The sequence below is a fragment of the Solea senegalensis genome, linkage group LG1 (assembly GCF_019176455.1).
Source record: "Solea senegalensis isolate Sse05_10M linkage group LG1, IFAPA_SoseM_1, whole genome shotgun sequence".
Classification (NCBI taxonomy): Eukaryota; Metazoa; Chordata; class Actinopteri; order Pleuronectiformes; family Soleidae; genus Solea; species Solea senegalensis.
Genome location: NC_058021.1, coordinates 7,125,915 through 7,149,795, shown reverse-complemented (window position 1 = coordinate 7,149,795; position 23,881 = coordinate 7,125,915). Strand labels below are relative to the sequence as shown.

General features: G+C 43.3%; 2 protein-coding genes across 3 annotated transcripts; one reads left to right on the top strand and one right to left on the bottom strand.

Annotated features, from left to right (window-relative positions):
* Window positions 1–586: 586 nt before the first annotated feature.
* LOC122769707 (angiopoietin-related protein 1-like) lies at window positions 587–10,677 on the bottom strand. Of its 2 annotated transcripts, none has more exons than XM_044026516.1 (5): window positions 10,357–10,677; window positions 6,633–7,473; window positions 5,277–5,470; window positions 3,560–3,830; window positions 587–2,594 (listed from the first exon to the last, which is right to left on the bottom strand). In XM_044026516.1, the coding sequence occupies exons 2-5, from the start codon at window positions 7,432–7,434 to the stop codon at window positions 2,407–2,409; spliced, it is 1,455 nt and encodes a 484-aa protein (XP_043882451.1). In that variant the 5' UTR covers window positions 7,435–7,473; window positions 10,357–10,677; the 3' UTR covers window positions 587–2,406. The 2 variants fall into 2 exon arrangements, with proteins under 2 accessions (XP_043882451.1, XP_043882537.1); XM_044026602.1 differs by having other exon boundaries at window positions 6,633–7,475; window positions 10,365–10,677.
* A 2,818-nt stretch (window positions 10,678–13,495) lies between these two features.
* LOC122781773 (protein zyg-11 homolog) lies at window positions 13,496–19,337 on the top strand (the record flags this gene model as incomplete). The annotated part of the gene is made up of 13 exons (XM_044045784.1): window positions 13,496–13,667; window positions 14,290–15,089; window positions 15,245–15,385; window positions 15,778–15,954; window positions 16,638–16,702; window positions 16,966–17,065; window positions 17,255–17,305; window positions 17,640–17,801; window positions 17,885–17,932; window positions 18,148–18,348; window positions 18,445–18,497; window positions 18,806–18,903; window positions 19,006–19,337. Coding segments are annotated over 13 exons (2,241 nt in total), but the record flags the coding sequence as incomplete, so codon positions are not given.
* Window positions 19,338–23,881: the final 4,544 nt, after the last annotated feature.

Below are 23,881 nucleotides of genomic sequence, written 5' to 3'. Positions count from 1 at the left end.
ATTTCCCATAAAGATAAAATAAGGACTAAGGTGAAGTGAGGTGAGGTGCCGGGTTTGTTTTGTTGATTTGTTGAAAACTTTGGACCGAGCCACAGCTGCTGGCTCTGCTGCGAGTCTTTATGTTAATGCAAACAAACCACCCGCTGGCTCTGGTATCAATCATCTGATTGTTCTCTCAGTAGGAAAAAAAAAATGAATTTCCCAAACGGTTAAACTATACTTTAAATTACAAATTCAAGTAGTGCAAGTATGAACACAGATAAGGCTCTGGAGGTTTTTGTCAAGTATGCTGTTGTGTCCTATATCACCAGCAACCAATACAAGTTATATAGGTATAAAAGTATTGTTTGGGACGCTAGAAAAACTAAATATGTACAATATAATTTGCTCAATCTAAACCCTTCCCAGTCGACAAAACACAGCGTCGTTGAGAAAACTGAAGAACATTTAGAACATACATTTCTGGATTTATAAGTACTGTAGGACTACTTGCCCTAACCCTGTGAACCACAGAATTGTTTTACCACTTGAAAAGAGACGTCATTCTTACACGAAACACACACACACATGCACATACATAGCCAGGGACATTTCTTGAGATTTTCATTGGGGAACACGGTCGACAATTTCATGAGGACTTAAGAGTATCGGTTCAAAACAAAACAACAACATTTAATTGGCATGACTCACACACCCACAAGATGGAAAAGAACACAGACTAGTAACTTAGAAGTCATGTTAAGTGTCTAAATCAGTGATGGATTGTGTCCATTGATTGTGTAATATTTTTCTAACCAAGTATTATGACCCATGCAGCATGTTTCCGTTTATAATGCTGTTAAATTTTAGCATTATAAAAAATGTTTTTAATTGGAAGCTGCTTCTTCTTTTTTTTTTTACATGTCCATAAACATGTTTCTGTGTGCAGCCTCTGTGCTTCATAAGTTTCTAAACATTCGTTAAAGAGATGGGTGTGAGGGCCATTGTGGTCAATAAGGGGGGAAAAAAAGCATCATTTTAACTCGGAGACCAAAGGCTGCTTGTCTTTGTGTGTGTGTGTGTGTGTGTGTGTGTGTGTGTGTGTGTGTGTGTGAGAAAAATATGTAGTTGTTCACAGCAGCTCCTCTCGCCTCCAGCTGCAGAGGTTTCCCCCGAAAGGACTCTGAATCAATTTTATATTGGCGATCACAGAGTGCAGGGATCCATGATTATGTCAGTGAGCTTTTTTTTTTATGAAATCATACACTTCAGGCACCTCTGTGTGGAAAAAATGTAAATGTCTCTGTATTTAAAAGTAAGAGGGGGGGAGAAAATAAGTAGGAAATATGGCCCGATTCCATCCCAGTTCATCTCCTCCCTCTCTCCTCTCCTCTTCTCTCCTCTCTTTTCTTTACTTCTTCTCTCTCTCCATCCTGTCTGACTTTCCACAATGTGTTTCTCGTTGTCTGTCCCAGTGCCTATAACTCTCAACACGCTCGGTCGGCATAGTTTTCATGCTTAAAAACCACTCAAAACAAAACATGACTCCTTTTTTTTTGGTCTTTCCCAGAGTCACATTGAAATGTAATCAATGGCCTAATGAAAAAAACTTTAAGAGCAATTTGAAAGCGCACTTATATATATATACACAGCAGAGGAAATTAGTCCTCTTTTCTGCAGAATTATTCCCCGTTTCCTTGGGATTCCTGTCCCTTATTCACTGTTATGATATGTTCATTGGGCACATAAATCAAAGTTTCTGGTACATATACTTTAAGATGCTCATATAAACTTACATATAATGTATATAATCAGTAATCAAATGTACCTAAACCATGTTATTTGAAGTACATTCCTTTTTTCCCCACACAGAGTTGGACACAGAGTCTGAATAAAATCATATAGTTATTGACAAGATGTGTTTTCCAGCTCCCAGTACATCTCAAGTTAAACACCCTGGAAGGGTTTCCTCAGATGTTTAACCTTGCGAGGTAGGAAGAGATGCATTTACATAAAAATAATAAATTCAATAACCCTCTGAGGATGTCTTGCCTCCACCCCATGGTGTGATGATGAGGAAAACATTGGTTTCTTAATCAGACAACGTGGATTATTAACCTGCACAATGATGGCAGTTACTTTTAATTTTCCCCTCCCCACTGTGATACATACGTGGTGGCTAACGGGGTTTTATGTCTTACTATAAATAGTTACAGTATTTCCCCTGTACATCTCATAAAAGACAAAGAGGACAATAGTCTGTCATTTCAAGTCACCACTGATGGTTCGTTTCCATTGGTGCTGCTTCTTTTTTTTTCTTTTTTTTTAATCTCAAATCATTCAATTGCTGATGACAAACAGTCATGAATGAGATTCAAGATGGCGTCTCCAGCTGCCTGTGGACCAGCCTGGCTTACATGGTCAGTCTCAGTCTATGGGCCTGATCATCATGCGGACAGATTTCATGGAGTAGAAGCCTCCACCGTAGTCTGCCCAGAAGATCCCATCTTGGAACTTGCTGCGGTAAACACCCCCGTTGTACCAAACACCGTTGAGATTGGCTTGGCCGCAAGCGTTGTACCACCAGCCTCCTTTATGGAAATGGGCACAGTTACCTGTTGTGGGGGAAGAGGAAGATGACGTGTTAGTTTATCACAGACTGAAACAAAGGAAGTGGCGGCACAATCAACGTTTCATGGCACCTCTGCCACGCCCTCCTTTATGCTATATGAGTTGATCACCTGACCCTCCCTAGGCAAATGCTGCAAATGTTTGCACAAAGTGAGCTTCCCTCTGCTAACAGCAGCAATGGCAGGTTACTAATTCACGAGAGCTGCAACTAACGATTATTTTCATAGTCGATTAATCTGTCAATTATATTCTCGATTAATTGATTAATCGTTTGGTCCATAAAATGTCAGAAAACCTTAAAAGATGTTGAGCGGTGTTCGTCAAACTGGAAATGAAGAAGTTCTCAAATGTCTTGTTTTGTCCACAAACCAAAATGATGAACTTTTAATGATTTCTTTGTTATCCAGAGCAAAGGAATGAAGAAAATATTCACATTCAAGAAGCTTAAACAATCGTAAATCTTGTTTTATTCATGAAACGATTTTAATGAATGTATCTGATTTTAGAACGTAAAACATAAAGTTCAACGTAAATGGTCTACTGTCTCCCCGAATCTTGACATTCAAAGCGCCTTTACACCACAGTCCTGCTAGTGATGTTATTCACGTACAGCATCATTCACACACTGCCGTTAATTTGGGATTTAGTGTCATGTCCAAAGACACTTCGCCGTGTAGACTGGAGGAGCCGGGCTTGAACAAGCCTCTCTCTGACTAGTGGACTACCTGCTCTACCTCCTCAGCCCCAGCCACTCAGGAGAGCGCTTTACTGTATGACACTTTTAATATGTGGGTGTGGACGTGTCAGGGATGTATGTCTGTAAAACCACTGGGATCATAGGTAGAACCTTATTACTCCAAGGTCAAGAGGCGTAACATTTTATTAAAAAAAAACATGGTACACTTCAAAGGATGCTGATGGAGCACAAAGGAACCCTGTGTTTGTCTACCTGAGAAGGCATCCTTGTCTCGATCCAGAGTAGTGAACTGTTTGCCGTTGTGGCTGCTGAGCGAGTCCCCGGCGTTGCCCTGGTAGGTGCCCAGTCGCAGGCGGTAGTCCTCGCTCGGTGGCTCCAGGTGGAAGCTGCTGTACTGAGCGTAGACCTTTTTGCCCATCCAGTCCTCCAGCTCCACCAGCAGCTTGTAGTCGCCCTGCCTCCCCAAAGCGTAGATGCTTTGCAGTCCAAGCCAGTACTCCCCATCTATGTTACCAAAGCCGCTCTGAGTCAAAGAAGATTAGAAGGAAGGTTAGAGGACAGATTACAGAAAATAATGCACACTGTTTGTTATGTGGTAGTCTTGGGTGTTTGGAAACACGAGAATTGTTTAGTAACTGTGGAAGATGCTGGGGGGAATGCGAACAGCGCAAATGAGGATTTTCTTTTTGATGACGTTTGGCTCGTGGTTCGGTTGTTAGGAAAAACTTCAAAAGAAAAGTACATGAAGGGAAACAATGCCCCTCTGTCTTTGACATGCCGAAGAAGGACATGTTATAGAGTTTGTGCCGGAAAATAAGCAGCAGCCTTCACAGCACTGGTTCATCATGCAATCCCCACAGCTATCTTGGATTTAAACTGGAATGGGTGCTTGTGTTAAATAACCTTGAGCAATCTACATCTGGCCATGTGCCTCCAAAACACTTCTCTTGGTAGAGGAGGCTGAGGTTTGTGATTGTGGATTAGTGGAGTGAGCCAGCAGATGATGAATGATGTAGGGTTTTGGTCTGGGGCCTCCTTTTTAGTGATGTGTGTGTGCGTGTGTGTGCAAATGTGGTGACTTTGTGGCAGAGTTCTGAGGCAAATCATTGCTGAGGAGGGCATTTAGCTTCCAGTTACACACGCACAGGCCTGGCCAGGCCCAATGGAACAGTGGATTGCTGAGGCTGCCAGCAGTGATATACTCCATCTCACTCTCACAGAGCTTTGATGACAGAGGGGCTCTATATGGTGCGATAGCAGCGAGCCAACCAGCCCATCCGTCCAGGAAGGCACCATAGTAGCCGTGTTTTTGGAGAGGAAAGCCTGCAGATTGAGCGGTGGAACATACCTTCCTCATGGGCCATCTAGTCTTTCATAATGGGAATCTCAAACCTATTGACTGGACAAGGGGGGAGTGGCTCAGTGTTTAAGACCCTACCCTGTGTGTGAAAGACATCATGGTCGCAAGTTAGATTCCACCCCTGGCTGATTGTACTCAATTCCATTGTAAGTCACTTTGGATAAAAGCGTCTGCTAAATGACATGTAATGTAATGTAATGTAATGTAACAAGGAGTGTTGCTGATGTGATGTTTTACAGTAATCGAAGACACACAACTATATACAGGCATCATATGTCGCCACAAAGACGCTAGAGCCACGGTTCTCAAACTGTGGTACATGTACCACCAGTGGTACGCCAGCTTCGGAAATACTGTTCGACTGGTAAACCAAAAAATAGTAGTGTGTGAAGTACATGTGAGGAAGAGGAAGATGATGATCTTATTGGGAATAAATTGATAGTGGTGCTACTTTGAGAGCTCACTATTTTCTCAGGTGCTACTTGGTCTAAAAGGTTTGAGTTCCACTGCTCTAGATCATTCATCTAAATGGGCGACACGGTATATCAGCGGCACAGAATGAGCCAAGGACAGGAAAGAGAGAGAAAGGAGACGTGTCCTTATCATCACCTTGTAATTCTCCCAGTTCCTGAAGAAGTTAACAGATCCGTCCCTTCTGCTCTGGATGATAGTCCAGCCTCCATTGTCTATATCCTGTTCACACCACACCTGCACTGGTCTCTCTGCTTCATCCGGTCGGATCAGGTACATGCCGCTGGTGCTGTGACCGGCTTCCTGCGCCTCCAGACAGTCTCTAAACGGACCTGAGAGAAAGAATTGTATGTCAGGGAGGCAGGTGGTAGTAGCAGCTACGTAAATGTTTTCCAAGTTTCTGCCATTTGCGTCCTGTAATGTTTTAATGTTCCTGAAATCTTTACGTTTTCTTTTCCAAAGAAAAGATTCTTGTGATCACAAACCATGGACCACATTCAGTCAGATATTGATATTTACATGCAGAGACAGTGTTTTGAGTTTGTGTGGCCGTTTTAGCCGAGACAAACTACATCAGTGCCATGCTTTTACATGTTGAACAAACAGCATGTCTGACAGAGGGTTAAATAAGCAGGAAAGACTAGCAAACAAGAATAAAACCACATAGTTAGACAGACTAATAGAAAACACATTTATCTAGGTCCACAAAGAAACACTTGTTTGCTGTGTCCTCACAGAGCAGCACAGGAAAATGGGGGTTACTTTTTTTCTCATGAGAGAGAAATCGTACGAGGTCAAAGCATAAAATTTAAATATCTCATTACCCAATGTTTAAGTGGTAAGAAAAGGTAATTCCCATGGCAAGAATTTTAATTACATGCACATGTAGCACTGAGTTTATTTAAAGTGCAAGAAGCCCTCTCCTAAGCTCGCAGCAATTAATGTAATAATGGAAAGGTGCTCATTCATGACATGAGTTTTACCAGAAGGGCATGCAGAAGCTTATATCATGGCAGCCTGGGATTTGTCCACATCTCACATGCAAGGGAACAGTAGAGGATTATATTCAGGAGAGGATTATTTTCCTACACAGCTGTACTGAAATCCTACTCACTTTATTATTCTTTGGCAAGGCCAATCTAAATGTGTCAGGAATTTCTGTTGATGAGCAAAATCGCACTGGTTAGGTTTTTTTTCGCTTTGCTTTGCTTTGTGTCCCCGGGCTACGTTCAGACGTTACAACATTTTTATTTCCACTCTGCCTTGTGTTTCTTTCTGTTGAGTAGGGAACCAAATTCTAGCTGATTTTGCAGATCTTTAACCTTTTTTAGAAATTAGACGACTGGTCCACCTGTAGCAGTGTTCAAATCTGTGTTATGGTAGGCCCGCAGTCAAGACTGCTCTCCACTTAAACTGACTGCTCTGGATTGTTGCCACTGAATCAAGGAGTAGCTAAAATGAAGAATTGGGTGGATGGATGAGGAACTCACTCACCTTCAGTGCTGAAGTTTCTCTGAGGAGGTTTCTGGGCCTCCAGGGTCACACTCGTGGGTGACGGCCCAGAGCGAGAGCCCCTCTCCCTGGCAAAGCCTCGACCATTGTCTCTCTGGATCTCATTGGTGAAGCGTGGCACATTGACGGGAATGTTTTCAGGCACCACCTGCACCAGTGGAGGTCCCTGTGGTGAGTGCTCATGTCTACGGCTGTACACCTGCATGCAGCGCTCTTCCAGTGCTCCGATCAGCACAGACTGGTTGTTCACCACTGCAGACAGCGTGGCATATTTGCCCTCCAGTTCTCTGTACCTGGAGGCCAGACGTAGTGACTCAGTGGTGGCGTTGAGGATGCGTGTTTCCAGCTGCGCGAGCTCCAGTGAGTTATCCCTCTTCCTGATGATCTCATGCAGCAGCTGCATGTAGAGCTGGGTCACCCTGGAGTTCATGTTCCTGCTCTCTTTCCTCAATAACTTCATCTCATTAACCAAGTTACCATCCACATCCACCACCAGTTTCAAAGTCTCCATCTCCCGACGCTGCTTTGACAGAAGGTCGCGCACCGCAGCGACCTCCAGCCGCGTTACTCTGTCTTTATCAGTGGAATAACCCCGAGCAGCACAAATGGGGCCTGTGATCTTCTGTTCGGGGACCAGAAAGGTATAAGAGCACTTTTTGTTTTCTCCATTTGCCTCTGGAGCCCTTCGTATCCTTGAGAGAATGGGGTTCTTGGTGACGGCATGGCTGTTGCTCCAGAGGGCCAAGCAAAGCAGAGCAAATAAGTTCCATGTTCCGGGTCCCATGGTTCTTCCTCTCCTTTTCACCCCAAAAAAGTTGCAGATCTATAAAAAGGACAGGTCATTTTACTTTAAATCGAGGGTTATAATGATTTCATTTCACTAACTGCTAGCAAATTCCATTCAAAAACAAAAAAATGTATTGGTCAATCTGCCAGTGCTTTCCAACATCGCCGTTCTATTGGTTCCTACTGAATTTGTAAACCCTGAAATGGCCCATGATAGTCAGTGGTCCACCACTGATGTGCAGATGGAAATATTTCAAACTACTGGATGTTTTGCTTCAACACTGCTGACAAACATAATAGTTTCCAGAGGATGATTTTCAGGGTTTGACAAAAGACATGAAAAACGAATAATAATCTCCAGCTTCATTTTGTATTTGTTGCAAATAAGCAGATGTTCACACATTAACAGGCCATAATAAGATGGTGTATCACGGCCATGTGAGCGCTCTGCTTAAATGTAAGTGGATTAATACAGATTTGTGAGATAAGAGTTTTACAGACTAGACCTGATTGAGGCTATAATTCAGCAGCCACTAATGTTTAAGACTAGTCATTTATGCAAAACAGTGAAGGCTGATGATGCAGGATTAAGTTTGATGTTTAATTTGGGCTTAAACAGTTGCTGCACTCGTCTTTGCTGTTTTTTCCCAACCAGGTACATTTACATTCACTGTAGTACGTTGTAATGTTCACTTACACTCAGACAAAACGCCTCTCAAAACACAAAACATACTCTCACTTCTGAAGTGAGTGAGCCACGACACCGAAAACTAGCAGAGCGTCACACCGCAGACAGTCCTGCCCCCGGCTGGCATGATGTGCCTTCTGGTTAATTTGTGTGCAGTGCCACCCACCCCACCACAAATCTGTTATTGTTACACACATTCTCTGTGCATTCCCTCATAGCTTGTCTTTCATTAAGTCCCCTACCAGTCATGTATCAGGTGTCTGGGTGTGTGCAAGTGCTGAGATCTGTTTCTGCTGATCTCTCAGGTCAGACCTTTGATGAACCTCCCTTTGTGCTTGCACTGGCTTGTTTGAATTTGAAAAAGAAATAAAAAATCTGAAATCACAAAGTTTTGATGGAAAACATATTTTGTTGACAATAAAAATAAATTGGCTAAGGATGACATTAAATACATCACTTGAATGGGACAGCATCCACTTGAATGAGCACAACGACAGAGGCCCGACTTCTGCCGCTTCTGCTCGACGTGTACGAACTGAACATTTTGTTATTTATTTATGTGCGAATAAATGACATTGATTTATTTAAGGAGCAGCAGTGGGAGCACGAATCCTTGATTTATGAGTAATGTTTTCTGGAGTCTATTTTTGGAAGGAAAGCTTGTGTTTCAATCTTCCTGACAGCACAACCAGCGAAGCAGGAGCGGTTGACGTTCAGAAATGCATGCTAAGTGAATGATCCCTCCGTCCACATTCAATAGCAAGGTTTGGCACTGGAAGTGGGGCCTCTGCTGAGTCCACTGCAGGCAGATTTTGGCAGTTGAGCCAAACAGAAGACAGTCAAGATGGATGTGGCCAAGGAGGTCGAGTTACCTTAGTCCAACACCTCTGACGGGAACCCAATATGATCCACTTCATATCAGAGGTCATCAAAATGACCCGGGGAGGATCTTAACAGATGGCGAGGAAGCACAAGTGAATGAGTCCAATTACAGAGACAGCATGGGCTTTGAATCATTCCTGTGGTCAACTCTTGATGTTTAGTTGCACTGAAGAGTCCCGACCACAGTTAATGGGACAGATCCAAGGGCATTACCTAAGCTCAAACTGCTGCTCTAGCAGAATAATGCTCTTTTATCATTTTTATGGGAAAACACGTTCGTCTCAAGGGGAGCACAAACTATCAAGTTTTGTGTTTTCATGACGCACAGAGAGCCAACAGTGATTTTTCATTCACTTTTTTTTAAAACCGCCCGAGATTTTGTATTCTACTTTTAATATGTCGTATACAGATTATAAACCGTCTCAGAGCCAAGGAAAAAGCCCTTTCAGGAAAAATGGGCCATGTGTCAGAGCTCATGGACACTTTGGCACTGTCAGTTGGTTATTATTACCCAGAGAGCACTTTTGCCTGTACATTTGCCTTCAATAGCTCGACCTCAGCAACTGGCCCGTCTGGACGTCTCCAAACCCAAAGTATGAATCTCAGAGGCCGCAAACTGACAGGAGTGACAGTGTTTACGCAGAGGCTCCTCAGCCAGAGCTGTGAATCTCATCTGTATCGTTCTTACCACCAGGTTTATGTCTGCCGTTCACACCCTGCTGCTCTTTATCAAGTCAATCGCAGCCGACATTTTTATGTTGTCTTACTGGAAGAGCGTCTCCTCTCCTCTTCCTCTCCTCTTCCTCTCTCAGCCACCTCATCCAAACTTATGCAGGCTTTCACCACCATACAGGTCAAACTTAGCGGCGGCTGGTTTTTCCCATCCTCAGATTGAGGAGGACGCTGCCAGTCAATCAAATGACTGAGTGCAACCACTGAAGTCTACTGGCACGCCATGCTCCATTAAACAATTAGAATTTATTTATATTTGAGCCTTGAAAAGACACATTCCCACGCCACATTTACACCCCACACTTTCTTTCCAAAAATACAACTCTGTTGTGGCTTTTAGTATTTTCCAGCAAAGTTTTAGAGCTTCACCAATTATGTTGAAAAAATAAAAAATGATCAAATACATAAATGAGATGCTTTCCACAATTGAGGCAGTTTCCACAAACTTTAATCTAACTTCTGACTAAAGTTCTCTAATATTCCATAGACTTTACACCAGTAAATGCCATTTTTTTTTCAGCAATTTTTAACACTTTTTACACAGAGGATGAAATAAAAACAACAACAACATACAAACATCATGAGCTGTGAGAGTAACTTAATCAGAAAAGAAATTACCTGTGACAGTGACAGTTCAATCAGTGGTCCAGGGTGCGGAGGTAAGACCCAGCTCGGCGTCTCAGTTGTGGTCGTGCCTGTGTATGTGCAAGCTCTCCATTCTTCTCCTCACACACTCGGGGCTCCTTCTGTCTTTGCTCTCATTAGGCTCCAGCTCCGGCTATGGCACATGCATCCACTAACAGAGAACAGTGGAGGGTGGTCCATGCACAGAAGGAGGGAGGCTGATGGTGTAATTTTCTCTGTAGTTTGAGCGGAGGGGAGGCTTGGCCCTGCCTCCTACCACTGATGTCACATAAAGTTTCACCGCAGTTGGAAAAAAAAAGAAAGAAAGAAGAAAAGTAATGAATCAGACTGGCTGAAAGCCAGCAAGGGTGGTAAAGACACTGAAAATCAGGTCTCATGTGATGTTATTTTATCCCTCACTTGTAGAAATTGATGATCTACTCTTTCTGTCTGTCGCACACACGGTTACTCCTCCCCTCAAAACTGTTTTTTTCTGTCAGCTCCAATTTAATGACTCACTGATTCTGGCAATTCAGTGTCTTTGTGTAAACAGTGAGACGTTTACTTTGGATTTGTGTTTATATATCATGGGTATATTATACATATATATGTGATGTGAGTGGTGATCCAAAGGCTGTCGGCGGCTGTGCTCATTTGGTTATGAGGACAATTTGAATTTAAAAAAAGCAGAATGTTTTGGATTGAGCAGGAAGTGCAGGACGTGGGGAGACATCATTCAGTGTGTGGGAGGGCCGTTGGTCTTATGAACCACTGAATCAGAATAATAGAGAGTGAAAGTCTGTTATAGAATGTGTGATCCATGAGGACATAGATTTGCCTGTTTAATTGAGTGGGTTTCTTCCTCTTGGCGGCATGCAGTGGTGGAGTGGCTCAGTGGTTAAGACCCTACCTTGTGTACCAAAGACATCACGGTCGCAAGTTCGATTCCACCCCTGGCTAATTGTACTTGATTCCATTGTAAGTCGCTTTGGATAAAAGCGTCTGCTAAATGACATGTAATGTAATGTAATGCAGTTAAAAATAAGTCTATATATTATATGAATGTAAATGTTGTGGAAGAAGCAGCTGAAAACGTATCTTAGTAAGTCAGCACAGTGCGGTGCATGCATCCTAAAATGGACTGAGATAAATGGAACTCAGCCATCACTTCTTTGATGATTTACACCTGTGCTTTTTCCACTGGGACCTGTCAACATCGCTGCAGTGAAACAGGCCTTTGCAGACCACGTCAATGGTTTATTTGTGTCCCTGTGTCACAGTGTCACTCCAGATCGCGTGTTCAGTGTTAGCTGCATCAAAGAGGGTCCATGTTTTCATTCATGCCCCAGAGGGTCTCTATGAGTGTGCCACAACTCCTCACCACAGAGTGATAGCAAGTGGAAAATCCAAAATCCAGCTCTCTCTGTGAGCTCCTCCCTGTGGCCAAACACGTGCACTACCACCTTATCAGGTACATTTTGTGGATAGATAGATAGATAGATAGACAAATCTCCTACAGACATAATGCAAGTGCATACACACTAAGGCTGAAACGATAAATTGATTTCTAAATGTATTGTCAAATATTTTGATTATTCGGTTTGAGTGTTTTCTAAAGAAAAATCTTCAAAAACATTTTTGATCATGTTATTAAACACTGTCCTACTGTGAAAGGCATCTCACCAACAGTCACGCTGATCTGTTTAAGGAGTTTGAACAGGCATGAAATTAAAGTAATGCATTTGGAGCAGAAATAAACCGCGCCAGTGACGTCACGTGGACTGACCAATAGGGAGCGCTCACTCTGTGACAGTTGACGCCGGACAATCCACAGCACCTTCTGTGATCAAAACAAGAAGAAGAATTCACAACTTTTTGAAAAAATGTATTATTTATACTGGTTATGGCGTCTTTTGTTTTGACTTGTGCGTAACGACGCGCCTGAGGGTTTTTTTATTTGTATGTTTTTTTTTTTGGCTTACTGTCGACTGTTTACTTTTTTAAAAAAAACAACCATGGTGAGTTTGTCTCTTCCTCTTTGAATCGTAAACATGTAGCTATGTGATGTGTTTGTTTTTTTTCGTGCCCTTTGAGTCGGTGACCAAAGTTGAACCTCGACTCTGCGTTAAAGAACCAACTGACTGTGTTTCATAGAGCGGCTGTTGTGATTAGTGCTTTAAAGGGGCTTTACGCGTGTGCTTCATCTGTCCAGGATAAAATTAGACTCATCCAACGTTAGAGATCCTGTGTCACTGTGGATCACTTAGGGCTCAAGAAAAAGCCTGTGCGTTTCAAATGTGTTTTCGTTGAACTAAAAGATTATTGAGCCCAAATTATTATTTTAATATTATATTTAATGATTTTTTTTGGGTTAAATGTAAGATCACTAGACTCATGCTTAGACCCTACATACACATGGGTTTGCACCAGGGATGGGAATCAGTATTGGTCCAATACTGGTCAAAATCACTGCATCGGATATGTCAAAAAATGTCAAATGTGAAACAATCCAAAAAAATCCTATATATTACATGCTTAACTATGCACAGACTTTTTAAAATGTGAATGTCATGTTTGGGCTGTTTATTTCCTCTTTATAGGAGAACAATAGTTACACAGTTGGAGAATTATGTCTTTGGAATGACTTCATAGTTCAATTCAGTTAAATTTGCCATAACTGGTCTAAAATGACTGTATCGGACTAATATCTGTTTTTGATATTGGTATCTGACAGAAAAAAGGGGTATCAACCCATCCCTAGTTTGCACAGGTAGTTTGACAATGGGAGGACCCCATAGCATCAATTATCAATTACAAGTGTGTTATAATGCTCTGAAATCCCTATTCAGTGGTAATTTCCTAGAATAAATATGTTTTATTATAGTCTTGAGCTGATTTATTTTACTCTGCTGCCATTTACCCATTCACACATGAATACAACACATCAATGTGCAGTGCTTTTATTTATTAATTCACCCGGTGCTCGCACAGCCCACAGGAGCAACTGGAGGTGAAGTACCCAGTATGTAGAGTAGACATGATGCCCCTTGTTTACATGAGCTTCTTCTGCAATCCACTGCACACACACATATGTGGAATGATCTTTGTTCTTCTTTGCACCCGGTGACGTGTCACACAGGATGCTGAGGGCCCCCAGGCCTTGTGCAACCGCTGTCTGGCTCAGGTGTGCCACAGCCTGGACGTACTGTGCAGCAGGCGAGCAGATGGATCCATGAGCCTCAACCGGGCGCCACACTTACCACAGGAGGTAGCCGAACAGCTGCTCCATAAAATGGCGACTACAGGTAGGTCAAAGGGTCTGAAATTGCTTCGTTAGCATCATTATCGTCAATAGGGCCGGTAATGACCTTCAATACTTTTGTGGTATTAACTGGACTTCTGTATCACTCGGTATCAAATAAGTGTCGCCATTCTGTGTCAAATTCTGGAGTTAATATCATTAGCATCAGTGAGCCAATTAGCCTGCAGCATATTGTTTGACCGAGATCTAACAGTGCCTGTGATTGGCTCTGTCAAAGCATGCAGGAAGTCACGACCAGAGAAGGAGCTCATTCCCCAAAGGAGAAGAGGAAGATGAGGCTTAATGTGTGTTGTGTTTTGAGAGGCTGGGAATTTTATGAAAGAAGATACTGTATAAGGACAAGATATAAAGGGCAGGGAATAAATATAAGAGCACATAGTTGCTGCAAGAAGACAACTTAGTCAGCTAAAACAAATCTATTTTACTATAATGTGATAGAGTCCCTGACTCACTCTGTCATCCTATGATTTATTAGTTCACAGTGCACTACACTGTGTGACAGGCTGAACTGATGGAAACACTCTCCTCCACAAACACATACAGTATGTGGCTAAACTGGTGCAGCTTTTTCCTAAAACATTGCTCTGTTTGCGTCTCCGTACAAGGAATCCTGAATGACACAACTGTTGGCATTTTCCGAAACTGCAAAGAGCTCCGTCTGTGTCGAGCCTCCATCCGCTACTGTCCAGTGTCTGCGGAAGCTTTCCACTTGGCCCTCTGTCCTCATCGCCTGCAGGACCTGGACGCCTCCTGGGTTCCTGGGGGCATCACTGGGGCTGATATTGTCTCAGGACTGGCCTCAAACGTGGAGTGCCGGGCCAGCCTGCAGAGGTTGACCCTCAGTGGTCTACATTTGGACTGGGAGATGCTGGAGGAAAATGATGGTGTCCGAGTTGGCTTCAGCTGTCTTCGGGCTCTGAAGACGTTAAACTTAGCCAACACAGACTTGACTGACGCTGCCCTTGAAGATATCTGCACTCTCCCTCAGCTGGAGGCTCTGGATATCTCCTGCACTGCTGTTTCCCAGCTTACGGCTCTCCTCCAATGCAAGAACACCTTGAGGTCTTTAAACGCACACCGGCTGCAGCAGCTGGATATGTCACCTGCCAGGCTGCTCTTTGTCCTCAGACAGCTTCATGCTCTTAGGCACCTGGACTTATCGCACGACCACTTTGCTGGGGATGACAGTGATGAGAGAGATGAGGATGAGACGGTGCAGCAGCTTCTGGAGGGGAGTCCTCAGGTTCTCCCTCACCTCATTTCTCTTGATATCTCTGGCAGAAAAAGAGTCACTGAAGCAGCATTGCGAGTGTTTGTGGAGGCCAGGAGTGAGCTGGTCTTTCTGGGTCTACTAGCCACCAGGGTTTGCTCCAGTGAGGCGCTCTCATCACGGAAAAATCTCAAAGTAAGTCTTGCGTGAACATTGAGCGCAGAGTTGATGTCATACGATGAGTTGTGAGAGGCCTGGACATCATTTTCCCATTTGAATTTGGTTTGAGGTTTTATGCATTTGCCGTATATGCACATTGTATTTCACATCTAATGAACTCGTGTTCTCAGGTGACCGGAGAGGCTAATGAGAAACAGGTGTGTGAGGCCCTGAGAAGGTACAGAGACAGGGAGTGTTTCACACGAGAGGCCCTCATCCAGCTCCACAATCTAACCACAGACATCGACAAACCACAGCCGGATATGCTAAAGGTCGGGTTTGTTCATTTCTTGTACTTTCTTCATGTGTTACATCCCAAGGAGTGGGAACAGTATGGAGAATACGACTGTGATTTCTCAAGAAACCATAACTTGCTGATACTTAAATAAGAATTGAATGATGTCTGTAGTAAAAAATAGACCGAGGTGTATGATATTAGAGCAGACAAACACAGGAATGTACGCTCATTTGCAGTTTTCTCATAGGAATGGACAAGTGACTCTTAATTGTAAGAGCATTACGCAGTTTATAGTTCTAATACAGCTTAAGTTTGGCTCAGTGAGGAGTATGAGGTGACTTCAGACACTAAAACAAAGCTGCAAAGTGTTGCTGACAGTTCCTGACAACACGCGTGACGGTGACATGGACCTCCTGTTTCCTGTAGCTGGTGCTGAGTGGGATGCGGAGCCACCCCTCCTCCCTGCACGTCCACCTGGTGGCCACTGCGTGTGTGTTCAACCTGACCACTCATGACATGGCGGAGGCCATGCCCGTCAGCCTGATCACCGCCACTGTCACCCAACTTCTGTATGCTATGAAGACCTTCCCCAGCCACTGGCAGGTCAGGGGTCATGTTTATAATAACACGCTTTATTTATATGTAGCAAATAGTCAGTGCTGTACAATAATTAAAACCAAACATGTAAAGCAGAGGGAGAACAACAAAGGTAAACAAGCAATGAAGAGCAAAACATAACGGACAGAACAAGAGAAAATTCACTGAAAAAACAACTTTTAAAAGTCAGTATTTAAGATTTAAAAACAGCTAAAATTTTAGGAAAGACCAGTAAGAGGAGTCTGAGGATCTCAGGGAGCAGGAGGGGATGTATGGTATTAAAAGTTCTATTAAATAACCAGCGGCATGGTTGTGCTGACTTTAAAAATCCGATTTTTTTAAATCTTGAACCCTTGAAACAACAGGTAACCAGCGTATAGTAGGTAAATTAGGCATTATTATGACATCATATACTTACACAACAGATGAATGTTATAACAAAAGCTTTCGACCAGCTGTCTTTAGGAGTTACTACTTTAGTTAGAACTGCATACGTCTCTGGATTCGAGGTTAAACAGCTAGATTGTCACACTTTTTGGGTTTTCAAGTCAAATTGCCTGGTTTAAATTTTACATTTGCTTCCAGCTCCAACTTCCAGCTGCTCCGTTCAACCCGTTGCCCACATCAACTGGTGGATTTTCTTACACCTGAGTGTTGACTCAATTCATTCAACTATTTCATCTCTCCAGGTGCAGAAAAACTGTCTGCTGGCTCTCTGCAGCGACTACATCCTTCAGGATGTCCCCTTCGACAAGTTAGTTTAACTTTACTCTGTTTACGACGTATGAGCCCACAGTCATGCAGTAGCCAAGATAATCACTGCAGTAGTTATAGTGGCAGTGTGGTGTGGAGTTTTTCCAGGAGATTGTGATCCAGCCAGAACATTTTTTCTCCTCTGGCCTCACCGCTAAAAGAAATATACACCTTCCAGATGTAAAAGTGCAAACCAGGACTCTTGATTTTTCTTTTTGTAATGATGTGTTCCTGATACCTACGTACTCTGCCACCTTTGTTCAGGTATTCAGCAGCCACCCTGGTTATTAACTGGCTGAGCAACCATGAGGACTTGACTCTTCAGAGGATGGCCGTTGCTGTCATCTCCATTCTGGTGGCCAAGGTCAAGGCTCTCACTCACTTACTATGTGCGTTCAGTTCAGACTCACAGACCACTCTGAACAGGCAACATTATACTGTTCATTTAGGCTGCTTAAATAAAACTCGTTTCCCTGTTTGTTTGAGACACTGACTTTTAAGAAAAACAAAGGTTGAAACTCAAAGAAGTGCTTTGGTTTTGTTTTATTCACAGTTGTCGACGGAGCAGATTGCACAGCTCAGCAAGGACATCTTAATTATGAAGGTACATTTAACATATCCAGGGTATTTGGTTTCAAACATACACAACGTTCCCGGATTAGCACTAGATATGCAGCGGAGTGTATTTCTAGTTCTCCCTCTCTCTTCCTCTCCCTATCATTCTCACCAGCTGTATTTTCCATGACCCGGTGTGTAGACTATACTCATCTACTCACTGTCACCACATTGCTCCATGAACTTCAGTTCAGATTGTATTTATTGTAAATCTGCTGCCGCATCTTTCTGTGTCGGTCATTTTATGCAAAAAACGTACTCTTACTCTCACTAGAGGACGTTTCTTATGTTTCTATGAATCTCTTTCGTCTCTTGTCTTACAGCAGCTGCTGTCTATCGTGCAGCAGAGGGCCATGGTGGGAGTGGTGGACTCCACTCTGAAGTTTGCCCTCACTGCTCTGTGGAACCTGACGGATGAGATGCCCTCTGCGGCCCACAACTTCATTCAGTGCCAGGGCCTGGAGCTGTACGCTGAGGTTCTGGAGGTACAGGAGCCCAACAAAAAAAACTGTACCAATATGGAGGGACACAGACAGACAAACTGACAGTTTTTTTGCCTTCTTTGCAGACGTACTACGCTGAGCCTTCTATTCAACAGAAGCTTCTCGGCCTCCTGGTGCGTTCCATGTGTGTAAATGTAGCGTCGGTAGTCGTTGCGTAACTTTGAATCCATGGGTGTAATGTAACATGGCAAGAACAAGAGATAAAGCAAAAGATCTAAACTAAACAAAGCAGAACAGACACGTTTGTTAAAGAAAGAAAAAGAGGCTGTTTGGATGAATTCCAGTGTCTTGCCTTGATGAACATTCAAATCTGTGCCAATTGATGCAGAACAACATAGCCGAGGTGGAGGAGCTGCAGGCCGACCTGTTGGACGAGGAGCTGCTGGAACACGTCCTCACGCTCCTGCTGGATTCCCATGTGGAGGTCGGCGTCCGTTACTTTGCTGGAGGGATTCTGGCACAAGTCGCCTCCAGACCAGAGGCCTGGACCCTGGACAAGGAGCTCCACGATACCATCCTGAAGCAGCTGGTGGGTGGTTTGAATGCCGGTTGCTATCATTTAATAGACAATAGAATTCACCTTTGGCTCTTTTTTTTTTTGTTGAATGTTCTTCTTTGTTTACAGCACACGTCCATAATGACATGGACCCCACTGGAAAGAGAAATGGTGTCTTATAGGTGAGACAGAAGAAAAAGTGTGTACGCAGTCGTTTTAATGCATGTATTCTGTCCTCTCTAATTTCTCATCATACATGTGCTTGTTGCCCAGTTAAGAACTTGCAGGGTTAAAAAGAAAAGAAAAGAAAAACATTGAGTATTTTACAGAGTTGTAATAACATGAATAAATCATTTTATTTATCCGCTGAGATCCCATTCAGGAATTGATTCAATTGAAAATAAACGTCTTCCGGTGGCTCTGCGCCTTGCACTGATGCCTGATGCCTGACACACCAAATGCAATTCATCTTAGTGTACATACATTTCAGGTCGTTCCGTCCATTCTGCCCTCTGCTCCAGACGCGCCAGGCCCCGGGGGTGCAGCTGTGGGCTGTGTGGGCCATACATCTGGTCTGCAGTCAAAACAGTAAGACACTCAATGTGAAACTGATTTAATTGGACATATTGTTAGAGGTGAGGTTTCATTGCTCTCTCTGTCTCTCTCTCTCTTGTCTTCTCCATTTTCTAGAATCACATTACAGCAGCATGTTGGAGGAGGAAGGCGTGACTGACCTCCTGAAGGCTTTGGTCGCACATCCGGACACACACAGCGACATTAAGGGACTGTCGGAGAGCGTCCTGCGGATGGTAGAGCGACATCAGAGTCACTCTGGGGCCTTCAACAACCAGACGGAGCCTTGAAACTCCTGACAAAAGCATAAGAGAACATATAATACTGTCATATATGGGATTTTTTAGTTATTTTTGGGATTTGCACAATGCTGAGTTCAAGTAAAAAAAAGAAAGAAAGAAAGAAAAGTCATTCCCCAAATAAACCACAACGATTGTGCTGAAAAACCACCACCTGTCACTAGAGGGTGCTTCAGCGCTGTAGCTTCAGGGCTCTCGTCTTAAGAGATTGTTATTCATTCATTAGATTCAAGATCTGACGTGATAAGTGACACAAAATTGACATTGTTCATTCTCTTTTCCCTTTTGAGCCCTCATTATGAAGTAGTCAGAGCTTGAAAGCAAGTTAATCTCTCCTCTCTTCAATCTATCCCCAGTGGGATTATGATGAATTCATTATAATTTATGTAACTCAGCTGGAAGAGAGAGCAGCTCCCAGATATCCAGAGTCTATTCTTAGTTGGCCTATTGATATTTCTCTTTAGAAAGTGGAGGAACAAACTCATCAATCCCCTGAAGGAATTCAAAGGAATCGGCTGAACGGGAAATGTCGTCGTGGCTGTGAGGTCAGTGAGCGACGTCGCGGTAGAGCAGTGTAAACTGACACAGGGTCAGCATTTAACAACATCACCAACCCTTAACTTGACAGTGCTGCGGGGATCAAAGGTCAAATGCCCCTGAAGTAATTTATGCGCGGTGTGGGGAAAAAAAACAAACAAACAAAACAACAAAAAAAAGCAAATGAGGAGGTGAAGTGAACGAAAGAGCAAAAAGGGTATTAGATCAACGTGTTAATCGGGCCTCAGGTTTCTGTATGCGGGTCAAAGAGCTCATCAATAATCGAGTGACACGTGAGCGAGCAGGGCGGTGTCAAATAGACGGGGGAACATGTTGGTATTTACTATCATACAGGGGTAGAAAAAGAACGGCTCTCTGGACTCTTAGTATAACACACCACACGCTTATTAGCTCAGTTTTGAGTGAGCATGGAAAGACTGATTGGTTTATAAAGACAGCGCCAGCTGTAAGAACAGAATGTTCTGCTGTCTCGGGGCCCAGATCATGGCAGCACATGAGTTTTCAGCGGCTGTTCACACTGCTGATTAGTTTTAGTTCTGTTCTGTTCCCGCACACACTTTTAGACAGTCTTATATCAAGTCTTAATGCTGCATCATGGTTAACATCCAGCCAGGGATGAATGTCAGTGGAGGTTCTCCACTCATCCAGGTCATAGTCTTCTTCAGTACTTGGCCGTAGACGACTGGACTTGCTTGAGTTGAGTTGAAGACGCATTTTTGATGCATTTCTATCGCGTCCCAACTTGGAAATGGGATTTTTTAATTTCAGCCGCAGCCTGCGAGCCAGCGAGGCTCCACTGAAGACGGTAATTACTGTCTACACTGAAACACTTAGATGCAAATGAGACACCTGATACCTCCTTAATACCCAGAGATCTCAAGGAGGCGAAAGTACGTTCAAAGAGCAGGACAAGGGGTTCAATTAAAATATAAAAGGGAAAGAAAATGATTCTCCAGGCAGAACTGTGACACACACAATGACATTTTATTGCTGGGGAAGGATGCAGAAATGTGCAGATATACATGAAACCATATATGGCACTTAAATTTGAAGAATCATTTCACTGATTTGAAATAAATTTTAGCTGACTTATGATTCCCACTGAGAATGAAAGGTATTACACTAATATTGAACAATTATGTGGTAGCATCAATGAGATAAAATCATTTTAAAATTATTTTACAATCGTGAAATTGGTTGATCCAGATTGATGTGAGAAATTGTTATTATTATTATTATTATTTAAGTCTGTGCGTCGTGTGAGACTTGTATTTTTGACTTATTTGTACTGCTGCTATGATGACCCAATTTCCCCTCGGGGGTAAATAAAGTTATCTATCTATCTGCACTTCCTGCTACAGGACAAAATATCCCTCTTTGCAAACTTTAGTCATTCCACCGCTCTGTGACTAAAGGATTGTCATTGTGTGTGTGAGTGTGTTTCATGAGTAGACGTGTCAGAGGGCCATTACAGTCGGTTAGAGCCACTCTTGCTTAATGCCACATCGCTCGTTCGACGTGCACAATGGTGCCGAAATACAAGTTAAACAACCACCAAGCAGGAGCGTCTGTATTCAATAGCCACAGTAAGTGAATGATCCGGTCTATTCACAGCACTGGCTCACAGTCACGACTGTGCTGTCGATGTGACCGAGAGTGTGTTTCTGTCCTGAAGCACACTCTGACCAACTACCTCAGTCTGGCTGGTGAATAATGAGACCCAGAGAAGCAAACACTGACTCTCAAGCACGACAGAAAAACATTTAGTACCGACGCAGTGGGTATGTGAATATAAATGCAGTTTTCCTTGTTATTGCTGACGGTTAGATGAGCTCTCATCTGTGTGCACACACTGGGCACCAGTGCCTTGAAAAAATACTCATACGCCTTGAACTTTTTCACATTCTGCCGCTTTAGAACCACAAACTTAAATGTTTTTTATTGAGATTTTATGTGATTGATCAGCACGTAGTAAAATGTGGTGTGCATTTGTATTCACCCCCCCCTGCATCAGTACTTTGTAGAACCACCTTTCGCTGCAATTACAGCTGCAAGTCTTTTGGGGTTTGTCTCTTTGCACACCTGGACACTGACATTTTTGCCCATTCTTCTTTGCAAAATAGTTCATTTTTGCCCATTCTTCTTTGCAAAATAGCTCAAACTCAGCCAGATTGGATGGAGAGCGTTTGTGAACAGCAGTTTTCAAGTCCTGCCACTATGGTGCAGAAATACAAGTTAAACAACCAACAAGCAGGAGTGTCTGTATTCAATAGCTACAGTAAATGAATTATTATTTGTTTGTCAGTCAGTCAGTCATCATCTAACCGCTTTATCCTCCACCAGAGGGTCGCGGGGGGTGCTGTGCCAATCTCAGCTACATCGGGCGATAGGCGGGGTACACCCTGGACAGTTCGCCAGTCCATCGCAGGGCCACACACAACTAGAGACAAACAACCATTCACTCTCACACTCACTCCTATGGTCAAATTAGAGTGTCCAATTCACCTAATCCCCACATTGCATGTTTTTGGACTGTGGGAGGAAGCCGGAGAACCCGGAGAGAACCCACGCACACACGGGGAGAACATGCAAACTCCATGCAGAAAGGCCCTTGTTCCTACCGGGGCTCGAACCCGGGTCTTCTCGCTGCAAGGCGAGAGTGCTAACCACTAAACCACCGTGTGAGCCCATTATTTGTTTGTATTTAAGTCAATTCAAGACTGAAAATAGGAGCATCTATCAGTTCAAAATATCCTTAGTCTGTGTTGGAAAGCACTCCCTCGTTCACTTACTCACCAAAAGATGCTTTGTAGTTTACTGTTTAGCTCCAGGCCAAGATATAGATCATTACATAACTCCCTGGATAACCATGATTTTCTGCTCTTACACTTTGTTTTAGGATGGATTGAACTAATAAGATTAAAAAACAAACATGTTAGTTGCTTTGCGGCATTTCTGCTACAATAATTGGCTTTATATAGCTTTATGTTTACTACACACACAGGTCTCATCTTTTTCTCAATCAGAAAGATAATAAGTGTATTTTCCGACCCCTCTGACTCATTTGAATTGCAGATTTAGCTGTTTTGATGATGTGGGAAGACGTTGTCTTGTACTGTAACGTAACCTAGTAGTGTTTGAGCGCGTCTCCTAAGCCTTTAGACTGAACATGATCGTGCTCAGAGGTGATTTGTGTTGGAGTGGGTTATGGAGGCAGAACGGACGTGTCCGAACACATGCCTGACATGTGAGGAGACGTTGCCGTGTGGGCGTAAAGAACGTGCCGAATATTTCAATTAATGTCATCCATTTGAAACGGTAAATTACCGAGTATATGCTGGGAACAGCACGACGTACAGTAGATTGAGAAACTGCTGCCACTTTTGTCCCAGCTCCTGTTTTCTTTTCCGTCATAATTATCATGTCCTAGTTTTAGTGTGAAGTGCTTATTTCAGACTCCCTCTCTCCATTCACGGTGTAACTTGCCTCCTCAGTTGTCTATAAGGCCAGTTCAGGCTCCACTTCCTGCCAGATTACTGTAAGACCTTGTTCAGACTGCAGCCCAAATCAGATTTTTAAGCATAATCCAGATTGTATCTAGCTTGATTTGTTTGGCAGTCTGAACAGGGAGCAGCCCATTGCCAAGTGCAAAAGGAACTTGGCTTGTAACTGGAGGGTTACAAGCCGGTTTGAGTTTCACCAGGTCAAAGGGCTTGGGTAACCCTGAGCAAGTTACCCAACCCCCATTGCTCCCCGGCCACTGCTCCTAATTCTAGTAGAAGATGGGTTAAATGCAGAGAGGGGATTAATAAAAAGTACAAAAGAAAAAACCACATCCAACTTTTCTAAAGCAGATTCAAACCACATTTGGATTTCGTATGCGATTCTGTTTGGATTCAATCTGAATGTCTCACAATTTTTTTGCCTTGTGTGTTTTGTATCAAAAATACATTTCATCTCGTAAAGTAGTACTAGATTTTTTTTTGCTTCAATCATCTTGTGTTGTCTCCTTCACATTTGAGTCCACCTGCACACAGTGGTTAAAAACTGCCAGTAGCCTATGAAGAGTTTAGAGCAGGGGTGTCAAACATACGGCCCGGGGGCCAGAACCGGCCTGCCAGAGGGTCCAATCGGCC